This window comes from Solanum dulcamara, chromosome 9 (assembly GCF_947179165.1).
Source record: "Solanum dulcamara chromosome 9, daSolDulc1.2, whole genome shotgun sequence".
Lineage (NCBI taxonomy): Eukaryota > Viridiplantae > Streptophyta > Magnoliopsida > Solanales > Solanaceae > Solanum > Solanum dulcamara.
The window spans coordinates 14,551,050-14,572,869 of NC_077245.1; the positions used below are offsets into that span (position 1 = coordinate 14,551,050).

The following is a 21,820-nucleotide window of genomic DNA, read 5'->3' on the forward strand; positions in this document are numbered from 1 at the left end:
TTTTTACCTCGTTAAAAGCTTAATAAATTGCAAGAATTTTAAGTTTGAAATCAAGTAGAAAAGAAAAAAATCACAAAAAATGAAAAAAAGAAGAAAGAGTAGGGCTAGCCTGCTCGAGCCCGTGGCCCTTCTAGGGTTGGATTGGATTGGCCATTTTTAAGGCCCTTTCAAATGAAGGGCCGACCCATCCTATCCTTCAAGTTCCTTAGTTCGCGAGGCTTGAGCTGGATAGAGTTGGACTGCTCCGTTTTGACAACTCTATCCAAATTTAAAGTTGGAGTATTGTCAGCTAAGATCAAATTAAATAAGACGTTTATGTATCAAGTCGATAATCAATGATAGATTCCAAAGAAAAAAAATATATAAAATTTTCATCATAGATTTATCAGATTGTGTAAGAAGGTAGAATGACCAAAATAACCCCTCCAAATTGACATTATTCATCATTCAGCCAATTCCCCCCTCTCTCTCTCCCTCTCTCTCTCACACACACACACTAGTTCGTGTGTATAGAGAGGCTGCGAAGACTTATAGGCCCTAGTTATAATCTACTATTTGTACAATTCCCTCACATGCTCTCTCTCACTCTACACTCTTTGAGGATATATTTGTGTTTTTCCTGCGAACAACGAAAAAGAGCACTATTTTCTCGATCTTCATCTTTCTTGTCAAAGGTCAGTACCTTTTTCTCCTCACTCCCTTTTTCTCTATTCGTGTTTGTAAATTAGGGGTTTTTGTTTTCTTGAAATTGATCTGTTCTGTTGTGTTTTGTATGTTATGGTTTACATGAAAAGACGTATTAGGGCAACAGATTTTGTATCTTTCTGGTATGCATTTTTTGTCTTTTTCTTTGCTTTGAGCTTATGGGTTTTGGGCGATTCGAGCTCGTGTATGTGAATTTAGCTGTTTTAGTTCAAATCTTGTAAAGGGGTTAGCTTGTGTATGTGAGTTTAGTTGTTTTAGTTCAAATCTTGTGAAGGGGTTGAGGAAACTTGGATTCCTCGTTCCTGATATGTAAGTAAAAGTTCACTTTTTTTAATAAGCATATTGATGCTTAAAGAAAGCTGGATTGTGTTAGACCTGTCAGCAAGTGGGAGGACAAATGATATTTAGGGCTAAGAATCTTAATTTTCCTTGAAAGGGAAATTCTTGAATAGTTGGGAAGAAAATGGTCCAAATTGAGTGAAGTGGATATAGATATAGCTGATCCAAACTAGTTTAAGATTGATTTATGCTGCTTGTTGGTTGAATTTGCAGTGTGGTTGGGTCTTGGACAATATTCTGGGGATCCTGCATATAGACTATATCTGAAGCTTGATTTACTGGGATGTGGGTAATTAGCTTTGACAATTGCTCCTAAACTGTTTGCCTGGAGCTATGAGCAATTGTTCTTGATTTGTTTGCCTGAAGCATTAAATTCATTCATTAATATAAGGAGTTTACCTCTCTTCTCGTATACTTTGAGATAAAGTATGGCTAGTATTGAAAGGAGAAAGGAGTATTGATTAAGAACACTCTTTCAATACTCTAAGCTATTACATGTCCTTATTGGCAGTACTGGTGAGTTGTTAATCTTGCTCAAAGGCTGATAAAGTTACAAAAGATAGCCTATAGGATACAAGGGGGACATAAAGAAGCACCATATTTCTAATTGGGAAACATTAACATCCCTGTGAAGATGGTGGGAAATAGCTAAGGGCTGGAGGGTAGTCAATAGAATCTTACTAGGAAAATGGATTTGAAGTTTCTATGTAGAGTAACAAGTGTTGTGGAGGGGGCCATGTTGGAGAATTATTGAGATCAATCATGCAGCCTTATAGAGAAAGTCTACAAAGGAGCGTAATAAAAGGGTGGGCAGATTTAACATAGATATTAGATTTAAGCAGCAAAATAAAGCCATAATTTGAGGCGAGGAGCGGGGTGACTTGCCAACGCTACTAATTGAGTGCCAGCACCTAGCTGTGCTTTTGATCGGTAAATAAATTTTATTGATAGCAAAAATTAATCAAGCACTAAGCTAGTGAACTTTGTAAAGTGAGCGGCCCTCCTGTACCAAAAAAAAGATAGGCTTTACTTTGGAAATAAAACCAGAAATTGTGAACTTCTGAAAATGGTGCATCAATATCCCTTTTTTATGAAACTTGTCTCTTTGTCGTCAATATCTTGCCTACAAACATCAGTACTCGTCTTGTATGCCAGCAACATAGAGATAAAATTTATTTAGACCTGAATTTCAAAAGGAATTTGCAGTGCTAGGTGATGGAAGAGCTCAACAAGGTGCTCGAATCATTCTACAAGCAAAAAACATCACTTATCGATAATTAACAGCCACAAATGAGAAGCGTGCAAGATGATCTTTTCTCAATTAAATCTTTCTATAACATACTACTTGAAAGAGAATGGGGACTTCCCTTACACTTCAATTGGGTTCCAGGGCTTCAAGAAAATTGAAAAACAGCGTGGATAGCCATCCTCATAACAGAATTTGAATTTATACAAGTTGGTGTTTCATATGCAAGATTGCTGTAGAGAATATTAATGATTGTTGCTTCATTGTTCGAGGCAAACATTTTATGGTGCATAGTGTGGAAGGTGTTTGTAACTGAAGGGGCGACATCAAGAATGGTTAGAGAGATACTACTAGGGTGGAAGTTTAGATGGAAGAGGCTGAGAATGAGATTATTGAAATTAGCTCCTTTGTTTCATTTGGATAATATAGACAAGAACAAATAGAAGAGCATTTGAAGGAGTTGAAAGACACTTGTAAATAGTTTCAGGTGGGTATTTATTGGTGCATCAGCAAGTTCAGTCTTCCTTCATGGAATTTGATGGAAGGCTTATAATAGAATTTGTTTGTTAAAAGGTGCATTGATATTATCGTTAATCATCCTTAGGCAAGGCTTACATGATATCATCGGATATCTCCGCTTCACTGATGCACATTTGGGTGATTAAATCAGTGCTGCTGTCTTTTGACGTGATGCCATGGCTTTTCACCATGAGAAGTAGCAGTAATAGACTAGCAGTAGCATGCTGTATAAAGTCAAAGCTAGTAGAAGTTGGAGAGTCAGGATAACAACAGAGGTAGGAGACAATAATAGAAGTAGAAGAAGAAAGGGCTATTATTCAACACCACAGAATTGGTCAAAAGAAATTTGGATACAACTTTATTACCAAGAATAACTTGGGGTTGTTTTCACTTTATGCATCAGAGATTATTGAAAGCAAAATTAACAGACCTGGCATGACTTGATTCATCAAGTGCAGTAATAGTAGACTAGCAGCTGTTACTGAAAAGCCAAACGCACCCGTTTAATATATAAGCATATCCACTGAATGATGCAAAGGTTCAATGGATGTTCTTTTGGTCAAATTGTCTTCGGACATGAGTGGGAAGCACATTGTTATTTTTAGGCTCGCAAAATGATTGTATCTTCTATGACCGTGCATTAGCTGGCAGCATCAGAAGTACATTTTAAGTAATGTCCCTAGGATGCCACACAACTTCTCATCAGTGTTCCATTCAGCTGCATCCAATATTCTAGCCACGAAGTTGTTTGTGACAAGCAGTGGTGTGAAGTCTGTCAATAAAATTTAGAGGATTGATCAACTTAATTGATGCTTTATCCTGCTCAAAATACTGGCTGATTCCATTTTGTGGAAGGCCAGACATTGTTCAATTCATAGAAAATTAGAAATTTATGTGGCTGGTTCAGAACTTGTAGAAGAACCAAGTGAAGCCGGACCTTTGGTTTGTACTCATGGTTTGATGCGATTTATGTTTCCAAGTCTCTGGAAGCCTAACCAAAGTAAATTTTGTTAGGATAAAGAACCTTTCAAGCAGTCAGAAGTGCTTTACTATAATGATATATGAACAGAGTTGTTATTTTTAATTGCTATAACATGAATATTTGTTCTGGTTCTTATGCTGTTAGTGGTGGTAGTTGCTACTTTTGTTTGTTCCATTCTTGGATCACAACTCTCTGTAGCTTCTTTTGTTGGATATTCTTTCTTCTCTTGAAATTATAGGGAATTGTTTTGCTGTCCCTAATTGTGTGTGTCCCGTCTTTTTATTTGGAAGGGGATCTTGGGGAAACATTTATTCTCATACTTTCTTTTACCAATCGAAGAGAATATATGTAGGTACTTTATTTTGATCCTCATATATGTATGTATAGCAATTATTGTATTGCTGCTCTCTCTAGAGCTTGGGTCTAGTGGTAAGAGTGCAACACGTGATGTGTTAGGTGCACCTCAGGGGTCAGAAATCCTGGTGCAGGCAAACACCTGATATTTGAATGGAGAGGAGTAGAGGAGCGAGCCCATTATCCACCGTGTATCAAACTGTTCGTCATTAGCTCTCAGGTTTTTCTCGGTTATAAAAAAAATATTGCATTGCTACCAATAAAAAGTAAATACTAATATTGTATTGCTGAATCCATTTTTTGAAAATCATATTGTTTTGCTGAAATACTTCTAGCAACTAGACTCCAAAATTTATATGATCTACTTATTCTTGAGTGCAATTTCTGATTCTTAGCCTAAACTTGTCTTTAAGAGAAAAATCAAGAGGTCGCTACTGCATCAGGCTAACTGTCTCGTTCCATTTCTCTCTCCTCTACATGTTTGCTTTTCCCCAGTAAATCAATCAATTGATCAATATCAGCTTTAGAGGATATATCAGTTGTATGAATCCTCTATAGCAATCGTGTTCTATTTGGGCCCATTTGATTCTAGTACTCAATAATTGATATCAAAATAAAACTAGAGGATCTGTACATTGACACTCGTAACACCCGCATAAAGATCTCTAACCAAAGTAAAAGCTCCTGGCAAACATTAGATCCAATGTATGTGTAATAACGTCTTAATTTTCATCTCAAAAAAAAATGTCTTAATTTTGACTAGTTGATATTGCTTTTATGTAACATTTTTTTTTGGTTGTTTTGCGAGAGATTATAGCTCTTTCAAGACAATTTTTCGTTTTGTGATTTTAAGTGTGCATTGTCCCCTTTAGCACATCATATTACCACACCTATGGGCAGGCGTATTTGGAAGTCTACATAGGACATGACAAAATATTTCATGGGATCTCCTCGTTTTATCATCTAAGTTTGCTACTTGCATATTATCTTGAGTTTCATATTTCTACAACACATTTTCTGGATATTTTGGGTTTAGTGGTCAAACATTCACTCTTCTACGGAACTTATATTTTATTTTGTTGTTTTTCCATATTATGGATTACGAAATCAACTTTCTATGAAAGTAATCCAGAAAGGGCGCATGATAGAAGCTTATTTGTTACTGCTTTGAGGCTGCTTGATTCACCGAAATAATGAAATCATGTCTGTACTTTTCAGGTCCTCAGATATGCTTCATGAAAGAAATTAAATATTGCTGATATTTGCTATCAAGGGCCACTATGGGTGAAGGTGCAAAAAGGCGAAAGTCTTTGTGGGATGCCGAAGATGAGAGTCCAAATATTCCGAATTATGAGGAATGGGGAGCTCCAAAAGCCGACAATTCATGGCAGTCCAAAAGTAGATCTGGTTGGTCATCTGGGGACAATATTACAGGAACTGAAGAGCCAACGAAGGAAAACTACCATTACAAGAGCATGTCTCCAGCTTTTGAAAGGCGGGGAAGGCGAAGCAATAGCCACTCTCCGGATAATGGTCGGGCCCAGTCTCGCAGGTGTGTTTACAATATTTTGTTTAATGATGCATCATATTCATGATTATCAAAAGATAATTGACCCCTTATTTGTAAAACCTATTAGCTCTGAAGTAAGGTTGTTACTTGGGTTTAAGTTTTTGATGCATTTCATGTATCGCAATGTGCAAAGAAAGAACCTCTGGCTGGTGGGACGCCACTACTTTAGATTCTTTTATATTTCAGTTTTACTTGCTCCAAAGTGTGTATAAGTTTATTTGATTTTTCATCATTCTTTTGGTGTTCTCTCTTCCTTTTGCCTGATCTTCCCTTTGGGTTGAGGGGGAAGGGGAAGGGGGAATTGGGCTAGAAGACATGGTTGATCATATTTCTATTGATATCTTGTGGTTCGTTCATTTTTCATTTGATAGATACCCTGGAAGAGCCAGGAGCAGGAGCAGGAGCAGGAGCCGGGGAAGGGGAGAAGGTAAGAGCAGGAGTCGCAGTAGGGGACGGGACAGGTTTAGGACCAGCAGCAGAAGCAGGAGCAGGAGCAGGAGCAGGAGCAGGGGTAGTATGAGAGTTCAGAATAGGAGTCGTAGTCCACTCCATAATTCTAAACGTGATCCATATGCATCAGGTGATAGAAGAACTGGCCTTCATATATCTTCCCAGGTATGCAGAAATTTTGCAGCAGGGAAGTGTAGGAGAGGCAGTGATTGCAGATACTTTCATCCAGATGCTGCCAGTCATAGGGATGGAGGTCATTCAGAGGACAGCTTGGCAGAAAGATTGGGTAGTCGACCAGAGCGTGGACATATCTCTAGGTATAATGATAGTGAAGGTCCTGGGTACCAATCAAGGGACAGGCTTCCTGACATGCATCATTTGGAGGATGAGCTGCACAGAAACCGGAGTAGAGGTACAGTTACTTGTTGGAATTTTGTGAAAGGCAACTGTCGCTGGGGTGCATCGTGCAGATTTTCTCATGATGGTGCCTCAGGTGATAACTATGACAAAGGCACTCGGAGTGCATCCTTTGATCATGGTCAGGACAATCAAACAAGCAGAACCGGAAAATCACTTTGTGAGTACTTTGCAGCGGGGAAGTGCTATAAGGATAATTGCAAATTCTCTCATGATGCCACATCAAGAAATCATGAAATTAGGCCCTCAGATGACATTGGTGGCCATAGGTTTGATGACAAGAATAACTGGTTAAATGGTCCAAAGTGGGATGATGAAGGAAGGCCCTCAGACCTTGTAAAGGCTAGTGGGTGGGATGAAAGTGTTGTGAGAAAAGATACTGCTGTCACAGTTCTTACGGATAAGACCAATGAAAGACCCGGCCATAGTTTCGAAAATGAGAACAGAGCCTGGGGAAGCACAGAACCACAAGTTATGAATTCTGACAGAGAGAGAGGCGTTTCTCCTCACAGGGGGGGTGCTGGTCATCTTAATGCTTTGAACATTTCAGAATCTTCAGTTATACATAACTTTACAAATGCTCAAGATATTCATCTCACTTCCCAAGCTTCTGATCTAAATATGGAGAGAACTTCAGCACACGTCCTTGGACATAATTCAAATCAAGAAGCTTCAGGCATTGCTCTATCTGCCACAACCACTCAGCCTTATGGATCTGCTGGACCTTTTGTACAGCCTCTGGGACTGATAGAAGATAGCTTTGCCAGAACACTTGGCTCTAATGCAGTAAATGATTTTATGAATACTAGAGATAGTGTTCATCACGTCCGTTTGCCTGGCCAGAGCTTCAATGGAACAGGTGGTATGAGCTCTGAACATTCTGGAGTTCTGAATGGAACACACCAAGAACCAGATGTATTCTTACCTATCCCATCAACTGGCCACAACAAGAGAGAAGCACCTGGCACACCCGAGATGCTGGAATTCAAAGTCCCTCAAAATCTTTCCGGTACTGTTACTGGTGAGCAAGTACACCAAATGGAAACCTCTCCAACGTCTATGATAAAGAAATTTGAGGAAGGACTGCGAGAAGCCCAACTACAAAGTGTCTTAAATCCCTCTGGTCCTTCAGCAATGCTATCTTCAAATCCCATTTCTTCACTTGTTCATGCTCTATATAGTCAGACCAATCCTGAGATGAGGGTTCCAGATAACTACCATCCCCCAGATGGCTTAGAGTTGAATACATCTGGCAACTTTAAGTTGCCCCCTGACAATTCGTTCTATTTGGATAGAGATAGTAATAAGGCTCCCATGGAGCAAATGAATCAATCATCTACTGTTGATCCTGAACTTGGAAATAATGATCAAATTGATGAAGTGAAGCAGCAGGAGAATAAATTAGTTGAACTCAACGGAAAAGATAAATTAGCTCCCGAGGAGTCCAAGGATGTGCAAGAAAATGATCATCCAGGAGCTATGAATATGCATGGAAAGGTTGAGGAGGGAAGCGGTAACAAAGATGAAAAGGTGATGCGGTTATTCAAAAATGCTCTGATAGAGTTTGTTAAGGAGATCCTAAAACCCACATGGAAAGAAGGTAAGATGAGCAGAGAAGTTCATAAAACAGTTGTTAAGAAGGTGGTTGATAAGGTGACCAGTGCAATTCAAGGAGAACAAGTCCCTAAGACGCAAGAGAAAATAGAGCAATATCTGTCCTATTCAAAGCCTAAAATTACCAAACTTGTACAGGTGAGTTACCTATTACGTAGTTCATTCCTCCAATAAATGAAGTTTAATTAGACCTTCCTATCTATACAACCAGACTCTACTTTATCTCACATTGGGCTTAAAAATATTGTTTTTTTTGTAAATATGATTTGTCATTGTGACAAATGAACATCTATGTTACCCATAGGATGTGTAAGTTTCTGTCTTTCTCTTGCTTCTGCTCTAGCCCAGGAGAGTGGGGGGAAGGGTGCGTATAGGCAGTACTGAAGTTGCCACATGCCATTGAACTCTGTGAATAAGGGGAAGGGTGTGCATAATATGTATATTGGGTTCCGTTGTACATCTGGAAGTGTGGTATCAATAGGCATTTTGCAAGGCTTGTTCATCCTTCATTTTTTTTTGAGATGTTGATTACATTTTAACTTCCGCTTATTATTCTCTTGACAGGCATATGTGGAGCGATTTCTGAAGAATGAAGCTTGAGATGCCGTACTGCAACATGTACTGGAAGGTTTAGCTATGTTAGATATTTTTGTTTGCTGAAGCCACATCTCCTAACTAGTTTGATAGATTTGGTTTATCAAGCAGTTATCTGTTATTCCGACCATTTATTTTCCGAGTTACCCATGTTTGAGCATTATATGTAATTGGCCTTCCCTACTTACAGATTCAATCACATGGTAGTTTCCCTTTCTTAATTGTGCTGATTTCTCAGTCTACATGCTTATTAGCTTGTCAGTTTTTTCTTCTTGTGTCTGATTGAAGTACAACTTCTTTATGATTTATTAATGAGTACCTTGTTTGCCAGATACAATATTCTGGTGTGTTCCAGACTTTTCCTAGTCAGAGTTTTCAGTGTATCTTCTTTCCTTATTAATCACTTGAAAAACAGAAAATCATTTAGTGGAGTAATATCTAGTGAAATTCATCTTGTAATATTTATGCACCAATAGTTGATACTGTGACCAGGGACTTTGAATTTTCTTTCGGTTTGATTTGATAAGGAATGGGAAGAAACTAAGCTTGAAGTAGCCATCAGGGCTGTAGGTCAGTGTTGAGGGTATTACAGTGCGGGATGTGTGGTAGACACACTTCTGAGTTTGAATCTTGCTGATGTTTAAGTGGAGAAGGATAAAGGGACGAGCCAAACAACTACAAGAAAGTGTTACCTATATGATACATAAATTAACCTTGACATATGACATTACTGTTCACAAGATTTTGTAGCATCATTAATAGTCCTTTTTCTAACATGAAGCAAGAGTCTCAGCCACAGCCTAGCAACGTCAATCCCTACTCTTTCCTCCATACCTCGGAGACAGATATAAGATGATTTTTTCCTCTGTTACTTTTAGCTTGAACTATATATATATATATTTTTTTAAAAAGTTATACGTATAATAAGATCACACCTATGGTAAACCAACTAACTCAAGATGTTGCATTTTACTCCAACTCTACTCAAATCATTGCCCAAAAAGAGACAAAAAAGAAGAAGAAAAACACTACTTTTTAAACCAAAGTAAGGTAAAAAAAGTCATCTCCAGAAGCATGCAAATTGCAATGAACATATCATAAGAAGACATTACTTTAATGGGCACTGCGCATGGTGTAAAACAGCACTAGGTAACCTCAAAATATGGATCAGTTGGTAAATTTTATGATCATCCAAACACGTGAAAGGCAATTTTTCTAAAGGTTGGATACTTCTACAACCTTTTAAAACTAGCGAGTTTCACGACTAAACTCGTGGGCGTTTCGTCATATTTTCATTGTGAAATTTGAAAAAAAGTACTTTTTGTTTTTAAAGTGAAATCCGGGGTTTTAATCTTGAAAAAGTGAAAAAATTCATGACCAAACTTGTCGTATGAACTAAGTTTTCTCTGAATCATCATTTATTGGCCTCACTAACTACTAGTGACTTTTTTTTAAAAAAAAATTACTTTTCCTCTTTTTACCAAACTTGAGATCATAATTTCACTCAAGGCAACTTGACAAAAATTGCATCTTCATTGAAATAATAAAAATGGTCCCTTATATTTGATCGCAGGTTCAAAATAATCCCTTAAATATATATATACTTAACAATTTTAGTCTTTTAAGTTTATAAAAAATTAACATTTTTAGTCTCCATTAAATATTAAACAATTTATGTTCGTTAGGTTGATGGAAATAGTAGGAAAAAAATGGAAATTAACGAAACTCACATTTAAAGATATAATTTTTATGGACCAAAATCCACATTATCCTCTTTCCCTTTTCTTTCTTGACAAGAATTCTAGTGATTGGATGTCCATTTTTTAATAGTGACATCTTCTAAATATATATACTTTTGTGGAGATTTTATTTTTTAATTATGATAATTTTCATTAGAGACCGTCAGAAATAAATTTCAATCATTGTATTATCCTCACCGAATCTAAATTGCTACAAGCCCAAATAACTTAATTTTTTTCGATGAACTGTTTGTATCAATTTACAAAATTTAAGATAACGGGGATAAATAAAAAAGAGATTATAATAATTTCGCAAAGATCTCTTCGTTAGTTGCGGGAAAAGCCTTTTGTGATGATATTAAGTCATTTCTTATAGTGCTTTGATGAAGACGTTTTAGAGGTATTCATTTAATTAAAACGTAAAATTAGATTTTATAAACGTTTTCTTATCCCAACAGCCAAACTAGAGTTTTTTTGTTGCTTCAAATTTTCATATGAAGGTTCATTTCTTTGGGCTAGATATTGAAAATTTGACTATTTGTTTTTCATATTATATAATATATATCACAAACCTTTGATTAATTATCAATCAGGATTGTAGAGGAGTTGATAAATATATCTTCATTTTTATCCAGATGTCTTGGATTTGAGTTTTTCTATGAAGTCTTCTTTGTTAGGGAATGTTTTACCTTTCAATGTGAAATTTTCCAACATGAATCCAAATTTATCGAATCCCAATACGAATATCAAATCGAAAAAAAAAAACACCTTCGTTTATTCTTGAGTGCTGGCTTCTTTATTTTTGGATTACACAAGGTAAAATTATTTTAATAAGGAAATTAGATCTTACGATCTTTCTTTCCTTTTTCTTTTATTCATTTATATTTTTGGTGTTTGGTATATCGCATATTAAATTGTAGTTTCATAAAGACTAAGGTTGTAAAAGGAAAAAAAATAAGGAAAGAGAAAATTAGAATAAATACTTATCTCAAAATATTTATATATAATCCAAATAAATAAACAATCACCGTAAAATATCACTTATAAATTTTATTTTTTCTACTTTTAACATGGGAGTACTTGTTTTTTTTTTATTTTTAGAATTACTATTTTCTAGAATAATTTGGCCAATAAAAAATTGAACAATTTGACAAGACAATTAACGTAGTTGTTGGTAGCTTAATCAATCGAGCACACAACAATTATGCATTTTGGGAATCATTAATTAAGAACTTATATAAATATGATTTTAGTTCTTTACTATATACATATCATTTTAAAAGATGCACGCAAACGATAAATTAAGTTTTGAGTCCTTTTCCTTGTGCTTTTCTTTTAAATGTTCGTTTGTGTAAGTTTTTTTTAAAATCTTAATACATAGTCAGTTTTTAAAATTTATCAAATATTTCTTCTAGATATTCGAATTAAGTCTTGTTTCAATTAAACACCTCAACTTTTAATAAAGTATTTAATTGGACGCTTTCTGTTCATATATATATATATATATATATATATATATATATATATATATATATATATATATATAATTTTATTTTATTTTTAAAAAAATAAGTTAAGACCTTCCATGTCATTATCATGTCAAGGGTTGATAAGATACAAATCATACTAAATACGGTTAATAAGTGTGAAATGTGACGTTCAAAAGTGATGGGTAGTTTAGGATTATAAATAATTGAATTGGATATATATAAGAGTTGAGATCCATACTTTCTTTTATATTTAATTATTTAAAGCCAATTCCACCGCTCTAAAAAAGAAAAAAGAGGATTCAAAAGTATAAAGAAGTTACACAAAGTCAAGGAGGCTTAATATATGTATAAATAATTTAACTTATTTATTGATAAATACATTTTAATTAAAATTTGAAAATTATGGATTCTCAATTTGCTATTGAACTCATAACTTGTTTAGATACTGATTCACAACTAAATATATTAAAGTATGTTTAATAATTTTTTAAAATATAAATATAAAACTTTTAAAAAAAGCTATTGAGTTTATATCAATATCTCTAATAATCTAGCTTCGCATTTATATTTATATAGTGTAATTTTTCAATCAAAAATATCAATTTGATTCCTCATAGACAAAGAAGAGGCCCCACCAACTAATCTAAAGGAGGAAAAGACAAGAAGTGTCAAATAAAATTTTATTTTAGCTCTATATTTTCCTTCTATTTGTTTCATGAACGAATTTTATGAATTTACTCTTACTATATTTATTAAATTTCTCTGCTTAATTATTTGAATATAAATGGAGGAATATTTAAACTTTTCACGTCGAAATGTACGGACGTTAGTTAATTTTACATTTTCTTTTTATTAAAGAAAGCTTCAAATGACTATGAAAAAATGTTGAATTAATCATGAATGAAAACTTATGGTGATTATGTGAATGAAAAAAGAATTATCTTTTTTCAGTAGTACATTTTTATGAAAAATAACATATCTTTCCATTCATGATTAATAATTTAACTATCAATGATATATATTTTTATTTTCAGTATTAAGCTGACCAACAAGATTATAATTAAGTTATATATGAAGCAAATGATCGACTATAATACATCAAAAATAGTGACAGAGTAAATAGGAGGAAAATGTTAACTATGTAAAAATACTACTAAATTTTTATACTAGGTGACTTCAAGGAGAAAGTTAAAAAGTTAAAATACTGCTTAATGCCTAGGTTGAGATGTTTAGAACGTAAATAACATTTTCTAAAATTTTTAAAAAATAATAATGAATTATCTACTAGTAATTGAAATCGATAAAAAAGATTGCTCAGATAATAAACATCATCATCCTAGTGGATTTAAATCACTATTTTTCTTTTTTGTTAAGAAAATGGACTAAATTTGTCCTTATTAACTAATTAGAGAAAGCTTAGTCTATAATGTCAAAGCTTCACATTGATCTCTTAATGCTAATCTAATTGGGGTACATATAATTCAACTCCTAAAGTCATTTTTAGTATTGTCAAAGTGAGTGTTATATATACTTGCTGAGGGACAATATATTGAACTAGAAAAACGTGATAAAGATAAAAATATAAGAGACATCGTTTAAATAAAATGATTCTTATGTGAAATTTTGTATGTTCTTTCCATGAGTAACAATGATCTTCATGTGACGTTTTTAAGAGAGGAAACAATCATGGTTATTAATCTAGAGGTAGGGGCGGTCGGCGGAGCCATTTTATAGTGAGGAGGTTCGTATGGTAAAAATTTATATATGGTTAAAATATTTTTATATATATATATAGTAGATGTCGAATTCCTTTAAGCTAATTCACGTGTCTACTTTTTCAGATTTTGAACCCTCTTACAAAATATATTGGCTCCGCCACTGTCCAAAGGATGAGGGATAGTGACTGAAAAAATGATGGTCAAATTAGAACAATTTTGAAAAGCTCATGGCCAAATTTGAACCATTCACATAATTAAAAGAGCAAATTTAAAACAATAAAACATATGGCATGTGCTGAATAATGTCATTAGAGATTAAATTTTTATCGTTAATTAATAAAACAGAGCACTTGATTCTATATGTTTTGTACTTATATGATCCAGCTTGCAATTGCAAAAACTTTACATTTGCAAAGCATTATAATCTATTCATTTGGAATTGAGTGATGATATTTCCATAGAGCTGTCAAATAATTACTATATATTATTTGTTCAAAATTTCGATTTTAGCAAGGTTATTTTGTTTTTTTTCTACTCTTGTATGCAGTGTTTACAACAAGGTAAATGTGTCAAGCTTCTAATTTTTTCTTCTTTTATATTGTGAGCATAGAGGAGCGGGTCACTACTAGCTAGAAACATGGGCTTTTTTCACCGTGAATTAATAAGAAATTTAAGTTATAAATCATGATTTTTTTAATTTATTCATATTGAATCAATTAACTCATGAAAAAAACACATGATGAAAAATAGATTTTCATTGAAATATTGAGAATATAGCTACTAAACAATTTTTCTCTCTGTAATTAAATCGCAACTAAACATTTTTGAATGAGAAAATAATAATTGAGTTGATTTCATAACGAAGGAACTCAAATAATTTATTAATAAATCAAAAACAGATGTCTCTTTTATTTCCCTTTAATTCAAACTTGAGCCGTGGGGAAATAATTGGCTTCACTTTTTATTGCTTGAATTTGAATTATTTAACTTAGTAGCATATACTATTGGTAAAAAAAAACACCTTTTCTTCAACTTTTTTATACAAAGAAAATAAAATCATTTTAAAAATAAAAAAAGCAAAAAGTTATAAAGATGTTGTCCCTATTTTCTCTGTATATAGGCATTAAATAAAACTAATGTCAGATTATCATTGTTTGGCTAAGATTTGTCTCGTGACCCCTATACGATTAATCAAATGAAAGTACAATTGTTATTCTTTAATAACTTGTCCTATTTATTGGTTTGGAGCATATGTCGATTCATATTTAAAATTTGATATATTTATAAATGTATTTATCCTAATTTAAATGTAAAATAGTATATAAAAATGTAAAATAATTTTGTATAAAAAAATTGTCAAATCACTAGTTACATAGATGAACTTATTCTATAATTTTCAGTTATAATTTCTACTTAAAGACAGTTTAAGTATTCACTAAACGACTTAATAAAAGTTTGAGACGACATACTTAGACTATTTTCAACAAGTCTAAATAATATTATGCACTTAAATTTTTTCACAGAAATCAGGATCGATTCGAAGTTCACACCACTTTTTCAAATTTGTTTAACAGTGACAAATTAATTTTCTACTATAATTTTCACTATTCGAATTTTACAAAATCAATACTCTAACAATAATGTCATATTTTCATTGTTTGGCATTAAATAAAAATATCAACAAATTTGAAATTTTCTAATGCTTTTTTTTTTCCCGAATACTAACACTTTTACATTTTCATGTATTCAAAAAATAGTTTTTAATTTATTTTTTTTTAACAAAAGTTAAGCATACGAATTGATGCGGGAGGATTAAAAATAAACATTTTTGCTATACTAGGTGGGGCGGGTTAGATTTTTTGTGAATTTATACGAATTTGCCCCGCACTCCGTCATTTGCCATCCCTACCTTATTTTAGAATTTATTTGTAGTAACGGAGTCAAAAATTTTAATTAAGAAATTTAAAATTTGAAAAAGTAGACATACGAACTAGTCAAGGGGGTTCGACATCTACTATATATACATAAAAAATTATTTTAACCATGTATAAATAGTATAATTTTCAACCGAATAGAATTTGGATGAACCCCTAACCACAAGACGGCTCCAAAACTGCCTGTTTGACTATATATATATATATATTTCCAAAAATATTTGAGAAAAAGCTTTACACATATTATTTGACCATATAATTCGTTATTATTTGACAAATAATTCAAATTCTCAAATACTAGAAAAATTAGTATTTAGGTCAAATTCTATTATTTGGGAACTTTTAAAAATTTAAAAATCTCCCAAATTTTTATATTTTATAAAAACACCAATCATTTATAGTTTTGGAATAGATTTTAGTCCTAATTTGTTGTACAAAATTTATTAAGTTATATCCATATTTTATATCGTTTTTATCTGATGTTGCTCTCTGAAGTCACTTTCAATTACAAGTAGTAATATTAGTTTTTCATATACAATTAGTAGTATTTTTCTTCTTTTACTTTTATCATATTCATATTAAACAAAATAGGGATAATTACACCACATAGTCATTCGACAAAAGTAATTACCAAAAAAATGGTCATTCGTTGTATAATCATATATAGTCAGTGTATATTTCATGTATAATCAAACTATATTCAGTTTTTGAGTGTATCATAATATATATTCAGTGTATAACTCATGTATAAGTAATATAAATAAAATATGCCTGTATTTATTATAAACTAATTAATTTATGATATATATTTAAAATTATCCCAACAAAATATCCTATTGACTGGAATTATAAGCTGCCAAATAAATCTCAACAACCCAATTCACAATTCTCTGATGGTCATACTCCCTAGTCTGGGGTCTGCGAGTCTGCAACTTCGTAACGTCTATTTCTTCTTCTCTCTATAACAAAAAAACACTATAAAGAAAATGCCAGCAAAGTTGCCATAGGTTTTTAACACCACCGCACTACTCACCAACCCCAAGAAACAAAACCTGCAAACTCTCATTCCCTCCTACATCTTACTCTGAGTAGTTAATTTTCTTGTTATTATCTATATATAACAAATTGCTTTCTGTTTAAAAAGTATCCGGAATTCACGTGCTCTTCTTATCTCTTTTCCCTCTTTCTGTTATAAAGATCTGTTTGTTTTTTTTGAATAAGAGAGCACGTGAATGAGCCTAATTTGAATTGTTTTAGATAAAAAAAGACTAAAGATTGAATCTTTTTGAGGTTTAGTGAAATGGGTGTGTGGTGGTTTTGTGGATTATTCATTTTGGGTTTGGTAATTGGAGGAAAAGGGTATCCAGAGGAGGATTTAGTGAAGGCATTGCCTGGACAACCTAAGGTTGGTTTTAGGCAATATGCAGGGTATGTAGATGTGGATGTGAAAGCTGGGAAGAGTTTGTTTTACTACTTTGTTGAAGCTGAGGTGAAACCTGATGATAAACCTCTCTCTCTTTGGCTCAATGGAGGTGTGTTTTTAACATTTCTTGATCCATTTTAAACAAATATGACAAGGAATTTATGTGTACTTTCATGTACATTTTGCTTGGGTTTCGAGCTTTTGTTTTTTTTGTTTGTTCTATGTCATGTTTATTTTAGTCTTTCTGTATTCTTTTGAGGAAACAGCTTGCTTGGACCAAGTGTCGCAAGCTTACAAGAGATCAAATTTAATAGTGAGATGGAGCTTAAAACAGTAGTTGAATCGAACCAATCTAGGACTCCAAAAATAAGAGTGAATTTATAATTGAGTGAAAGTTTGCATCTTTAATGAGTAAGCCTGATTAAACTAAACAATAGCATATCCACTGCAATCTCACAAGTGGGGTCTGGAGAGGATCATGTTATGCAGCCTTACCACTGTCTTGTGAAGGCGAGACTGTTCCGATAGACCCTTGGCTTACGTGAAGCATATAGAAACAATGGAGAAATGAACCACAGCAGAGTCGAGAACATTAAGCCTGATTTTAAACTAGTGATAAATAAACTGCAGAATTGTACTTCTTTTTCCTGGATAAGATTTATTAAATTAAAATGCTATGAATTTGGTGAATTATGTCAAGGCAGAGTCAAGAACACTAAAAGGTCTCATCTTTATGTTTCAGGCCCAGGTTGCTCATCAATTGGTGGAGGTGCTTTTACAGAGCTGGGACCATTCTTTCCCACAGGTGACGGTAGAGGTCTTCGAAGAAATTCAAAATCATGGAATAAAGGTATGCTAAGTAGGGTAGAGAGAAGCTGATTATAACATGTTTAGAACAATATGAGTAAAGAGAATGACCTTACCACTTCATGTCTTTTGTTCACTGTAGCATCAAATCTCCTCTTTGTTGAATCACCAGCTGGAGTAGGCTGGTCATACTCAAATACAAGTTCAGACTATAATACTGGTGATGCAAAAACTGGTAAAAGAAAGCAGCAAAGATGCTGTGATCAAACATTAACTGTATTTAAATATCAGATTTAAGAATTTAATCCTACCTAATAGCTGATGTTTTTCCTTCTTGTTTCTCTGGCAGCAATGGATATGCATATATTCATGATGGAATGGGTGAAGAAATTTCCGGCATTCAAATCAAGGGAACTATATCTCACAGGAGAGAGTTATGCAGGTCAGAGACATTTAAGATGTGCAGTTATGTTATGAGAATGTCCAAAACAACAGATTTCTTGAAATAGAAAGTTTTTGTGACTAAGAACTTTGAACTTCTTATTATCTTGACAAAAGTACTTACTAATATTCTTATTGGTCTTCTTTTCTTTAATTTTGTTCTAAAAATTGGAAGAGAGAACCAAGAAAATGTCCTTTAAAAATCAAACTTATCTTCTATTCTGATTTTGAACTATCAATGTTATGAAGATATGCATAGTTTTGTAATTGCTGTTGAAGCTTGAAGAGCTGTAGCGATACTATGAAAAATCAAAAATCTGTTGCTGTATTTAGGTGACCATCTTATTATTATTTTCATTTAGCTTGTCCTTCTTCAACTGGTCCCTCGACCCTCTGCCTTATGGTTTATAAGGAGTCCTTTGACTCTTAGACTTGTCGGGGAAAGGGGATTCAGTCCTAGGCCTGTTCTTAGCAGGGTGGTGATCTACAGGTTGCCTGTCATGAAATGCAATTCGTGATTCTGTTCTGCTCTTTCTCTTCTTGCTGGTAATATACCCCGGGCTGACATTGTTTTACCTTTTCTTGTTCAGGGCATTACATTCCACAGTTAGCTGTTGCTCTTCTAGACCACAATGAACACTCAAAAGAATATAAGTTTAACATTAAAGGAGTTGCAGTAATATAACTTTACCCCTCTTATGAATCCCTTTATTAATTTCTTTATCTTCATATTTATCTGGAGCAATTTTCCTGTGTGTATATGCTTGTTAAGCTGTTTTATTTTCTTTGTCAGATTGGGAATCCACTTTTGAGACTTGATCGTGATGTTCCTGCAACCTATGAATACTTTTGGTCCCATGGAATGATTTCTGATGAAATAGGCCTAACAATTATGAATCAGTGTGACTTTGACGATTACACATTTGGCAGTCCACACAATGTTTCACAAGCATGCAATAAGGCCATAGCTGAAGCAAATACCATTGTTGGTGAATATATAAATAATTATGACGTGATTCTTGATGTGTGCTATCCGTCCATAGTGGAACAAGAGCTGCGATTAAAGAAAATGGTATCTGATTCTCTTCATTTACTTAACTTCTTTATATCTGTGTTTCTACTGGAACTTAATAGTGTTTTCCCCTTTGCAGGCTACTAAAGTGAGTGTAGGTGTTGATGTGTGCATGAGCTATGAAAGGCGCTTCTATTTTAACCTTCCGGAGGTTCAGAAAGCACTTCATGCAAATAGGACGAACTTGCCTTATAGCTGGTCGATGTGCAGCAAGTAAGTCTGTAAAATATCAAGTCCACAATATTGAACCATAAACAGACACACAATAACAGATTACATTTTGATGCTAACCATTTCACTAGCAATTTAGAGCCTTCGACTTCCATGCCTTACCTACTATGTCAAAGCCCATAAATTTAATGAACCGTTGTAATGCACTTGCAGGTTATAACTAATGTATTATCACTTCTATTGCAGTGTTCTGAAGTACAGTGACACAGACGGAAACATCAATATTCTTCCATTGCTCAAAAGAATAGTCGAAAACCATATTCCTGTTTGGATTTTCAGGTAAAGTTTCCAAATTAGATAAAAATCCATTATCTTTTTCCGTTTTTCCTAGTAACAAAGTCAATAGTGCTTGATTCTGAATTATACTCTCCTGCAGCGGAGACCAAGATTCTGTTGTGCCATTACTTGGCTCCAGGACCCTTGTACGCGAGCTAGCTCATGACATGGGGTTCAAGATTACAGTCCCATATGGAGCTTGGTTTCACAAAGGGCAGGTAATACTCTACTCTGATATCAAACTCTTTTCTTTCTAACACCGATGATAAGCTACAGCTACAAGTATAACCATTTGTTTGTCTCTTAAACAGGTGGGAGGCTGGCAAACAGAGTATGGAAATCTGTTGACCTTTGCCACTGTAAGAGGTGCTGCACATATGGTACCATATGCACAACCTGCAAGGGCTCTGCATCTGTTTAGTTCGTTTATACATGGACGCAGACTACCTAACAACACACGTCCCTCTATCGACGACTAAGAAAAATCCTCTAATGAAGCACTTTAAAGTTGGTTATAGGTATAGTTACTTGAGTGAGGATGAATATTAGGGAGCTTCCTATATAAACAGGAAGAAGCAGAATCATTGCATTGGCTTTGAAGTAGCTGAAGGTTTCCTAGATTGGCAGTGTGATAGAGATAGGGGGAACATATATGTCAAAGAGTTCTCTTATCTTAATTTTTTTTTGTATGAAATAAAGAAAGCTACCATTCTAAAGGTCATTCAACTTGATTAATTTATCTACAAAGTTACTTTTCCTTCATCAACGTATCAGTGTATGTGGGAAGGGTAAAGTGTTCCGAAACATGTTGGAAACTTTAACAAAATCATTTTAAAATGCTAGTTATTATGAGTGTATATTTAATTTTGTACACCTTTCATCAAATTCTTGACTAATAACTAAGTAAAAGTTATTTGATTCTTCAAATAATAATAGAGTAATTCATCTTTTTGTGTTATGGACATCCAACATACTCCATGACGTTTAATTCTGGTAGGAGTTGCAGGCAGACTTATCTAATTTCTCCAACAAGTAATTTTTTTAAAGCAATGTTATCGATGAGAGAATACATAATGTGTCAATTTGGGAAAGAATCCTAGTGGGGGTCTTTTGGTAAGCATTCTATTTAATCTTTTGACAACGGAATATAGTCAAAAATGTCTTTAAATTACATGAAATGAACAAAAAACTCTCCGTTCATAGTTTGATCCCAAAATACTCTTGCCGTCAATACTTTGGTCCAAAAATGTGTTTGTTATTAATAGTTTGGTTTAGAAATGCCCCTATTATTAATAAATGTGTTAAAATATCTTTTTTCGAAAAAATATATTATTTCTTTTCTTTTTAAACACATCTTGTTCCTAATAAAAATATTAATTTTTATTCTTTTTTAAAAAAAAAATACTAATAATCAATTTAACTAATAAAAATGTGGGAAATTACGTTTTCTTTTTAATCTCATTTTATCAATTAAAATATAATAACTTAATGTACTCTTTTAACGGATAATATATGTCATTTATATAATATCATAGTAAATCCATCATTAATTTTCATTTAGATAACGATAAAAATAAGTATTTATTTTTTGTATTTTTTTTCGAATTGAAGTAGGATAAACATTTGCTAATAAAAAAAATATTATTAGAAAAAAATGTGTGCAAAAAAGAAAATAAATAATATATTTATTTGAAAAGGGGGCATTTTATCCATTAAGTAACAGTAAACGCATTTTTAGACCAAAGTATAAACAACAAAGACATTTTTGAACCAAATTAACGAAGAACACTTTTGTTCATTTCATATAATTTAGGGGCATTTTTTACTCTTTTCCGTTTTGATAGAAATAGTTCTTTTTAGAAAGAATTGGACAACTTAATTATTCAAGAGTAACCTATT

The 21,820-nt window shown here is 33.4% G+C and overlaps 2 protein-coding genes across 3 annotated transcripts; both read left to right on the forward strand.

Annotated features, from left to right (window-relative positions):
• The first annotated feature begins 473 nt into the window (after positions 1–473).
• LOC129902161 (zinc finger CCCH domain-containing protein 55) lies at positions 474–9,127 on the forward strand. 2 transcript variants are annotated; one of them, XM_055977230.1, is made up of 5 exons: positions 474–674; positions 2,251–2,777; positions 5,364–5,697; positions 6,087–8,334; positions 8,761–9,127. In XM_055977230.1, the coding sequence occupies exons 3-5, from the start codon at positions 5,426–5,428 to the stop codon at positions 8,794–8,796; spliced, it is 2,556 nt and encodes an 851-aa protein (XP_055833205.1). In that variant the 5' UTR covers positions 474–674; positions 2,251–2,777; positions 5,364–5,425; the 3' UTR covers positions 8,797–9,127. The 2 variants fall into 2 exon arrangements, with proteins under 2 accessions (XP_055833205.1, XP_055833204.1); XM_055977229.1 differs by lacking the exon at positions 2,251–2,777.
• A 7,416-nt stretch (positions 9,128–16,543) lies between these two features.
• LOC129903169 (serine carboxypeptidase-like 42) lies at positions 16,544–20,687 on the forward strand. The gene is made up of 10 exons (XM_055978671.1): positions 16,544–17,203; positions 17,837–17,944; positions 18,044–18,136; positions 18,251–18,343; positions 18,933–19,018; positions 19,136–19,414; positions 19,494–19,627; positions 19,832–19,924; positions 20,022–20,139; positions 20,233–20,687. Exons 1-10 carry the CDS (start codon positions 16,972–16,974, stop codon positions 20,398–20,400), a joined length of 1,404 nt encoding a protein of 467 aa, XP_055834646.1. The 5' UTR covers positions 16,544–16,971; the 3' UTR covers positions 20,401–20,687.
• The last annotated feature ends 1,133 nt before the right edge of the window (positions 20,688–21,820 follow it).

Bases quoted from the DNA above. Each gene is read 5' to 3' on its own strand.
- LOC129902161 (XM_055977230.1), top strand. From the start codon at position 5,426: ATGGGTGAAGGTGCAAAAAGGCGAAAGTCTTTGTGGGATGCCGAAGAT. The intron at 5,698-6,086 runs GTGTGTTTACAA...TTCATTTGATAG, and splicing joins GGTCGGGCCCAGTCTCGCAG to ATACCCTGGAAGAGCCAGGA. The intron at 8,335-8,760 runs GTGAGTTACCTA...TTCTCTTGACAG, and splicing joins AAATTACCAAACTTGTACAG to GCATATGTGGAGCGATTTCT.
- LOC129903169 (XM_055978671.1), top strand. From the start codon at position 16,972: ATGGGTGTGTGGTGGTTTTGTGGATTATTCATTTTGGGTTTGGTAATT. The intron at 19,628-19,831 runs GTAAGTCTGTAA...CTTCTATTGCAG, and splicing joins AGCTGGTCGATGTGCAGCAA to TGTTCTGAAGTACAGTGACA. The intron at 20,140-20,232 runs GTAATACTCTAC...TCTCTTAAACAG, and splicing joins CTTGGTTTCACAAAGGGCAG to GTGGGAGGCTGGCAAACAGA.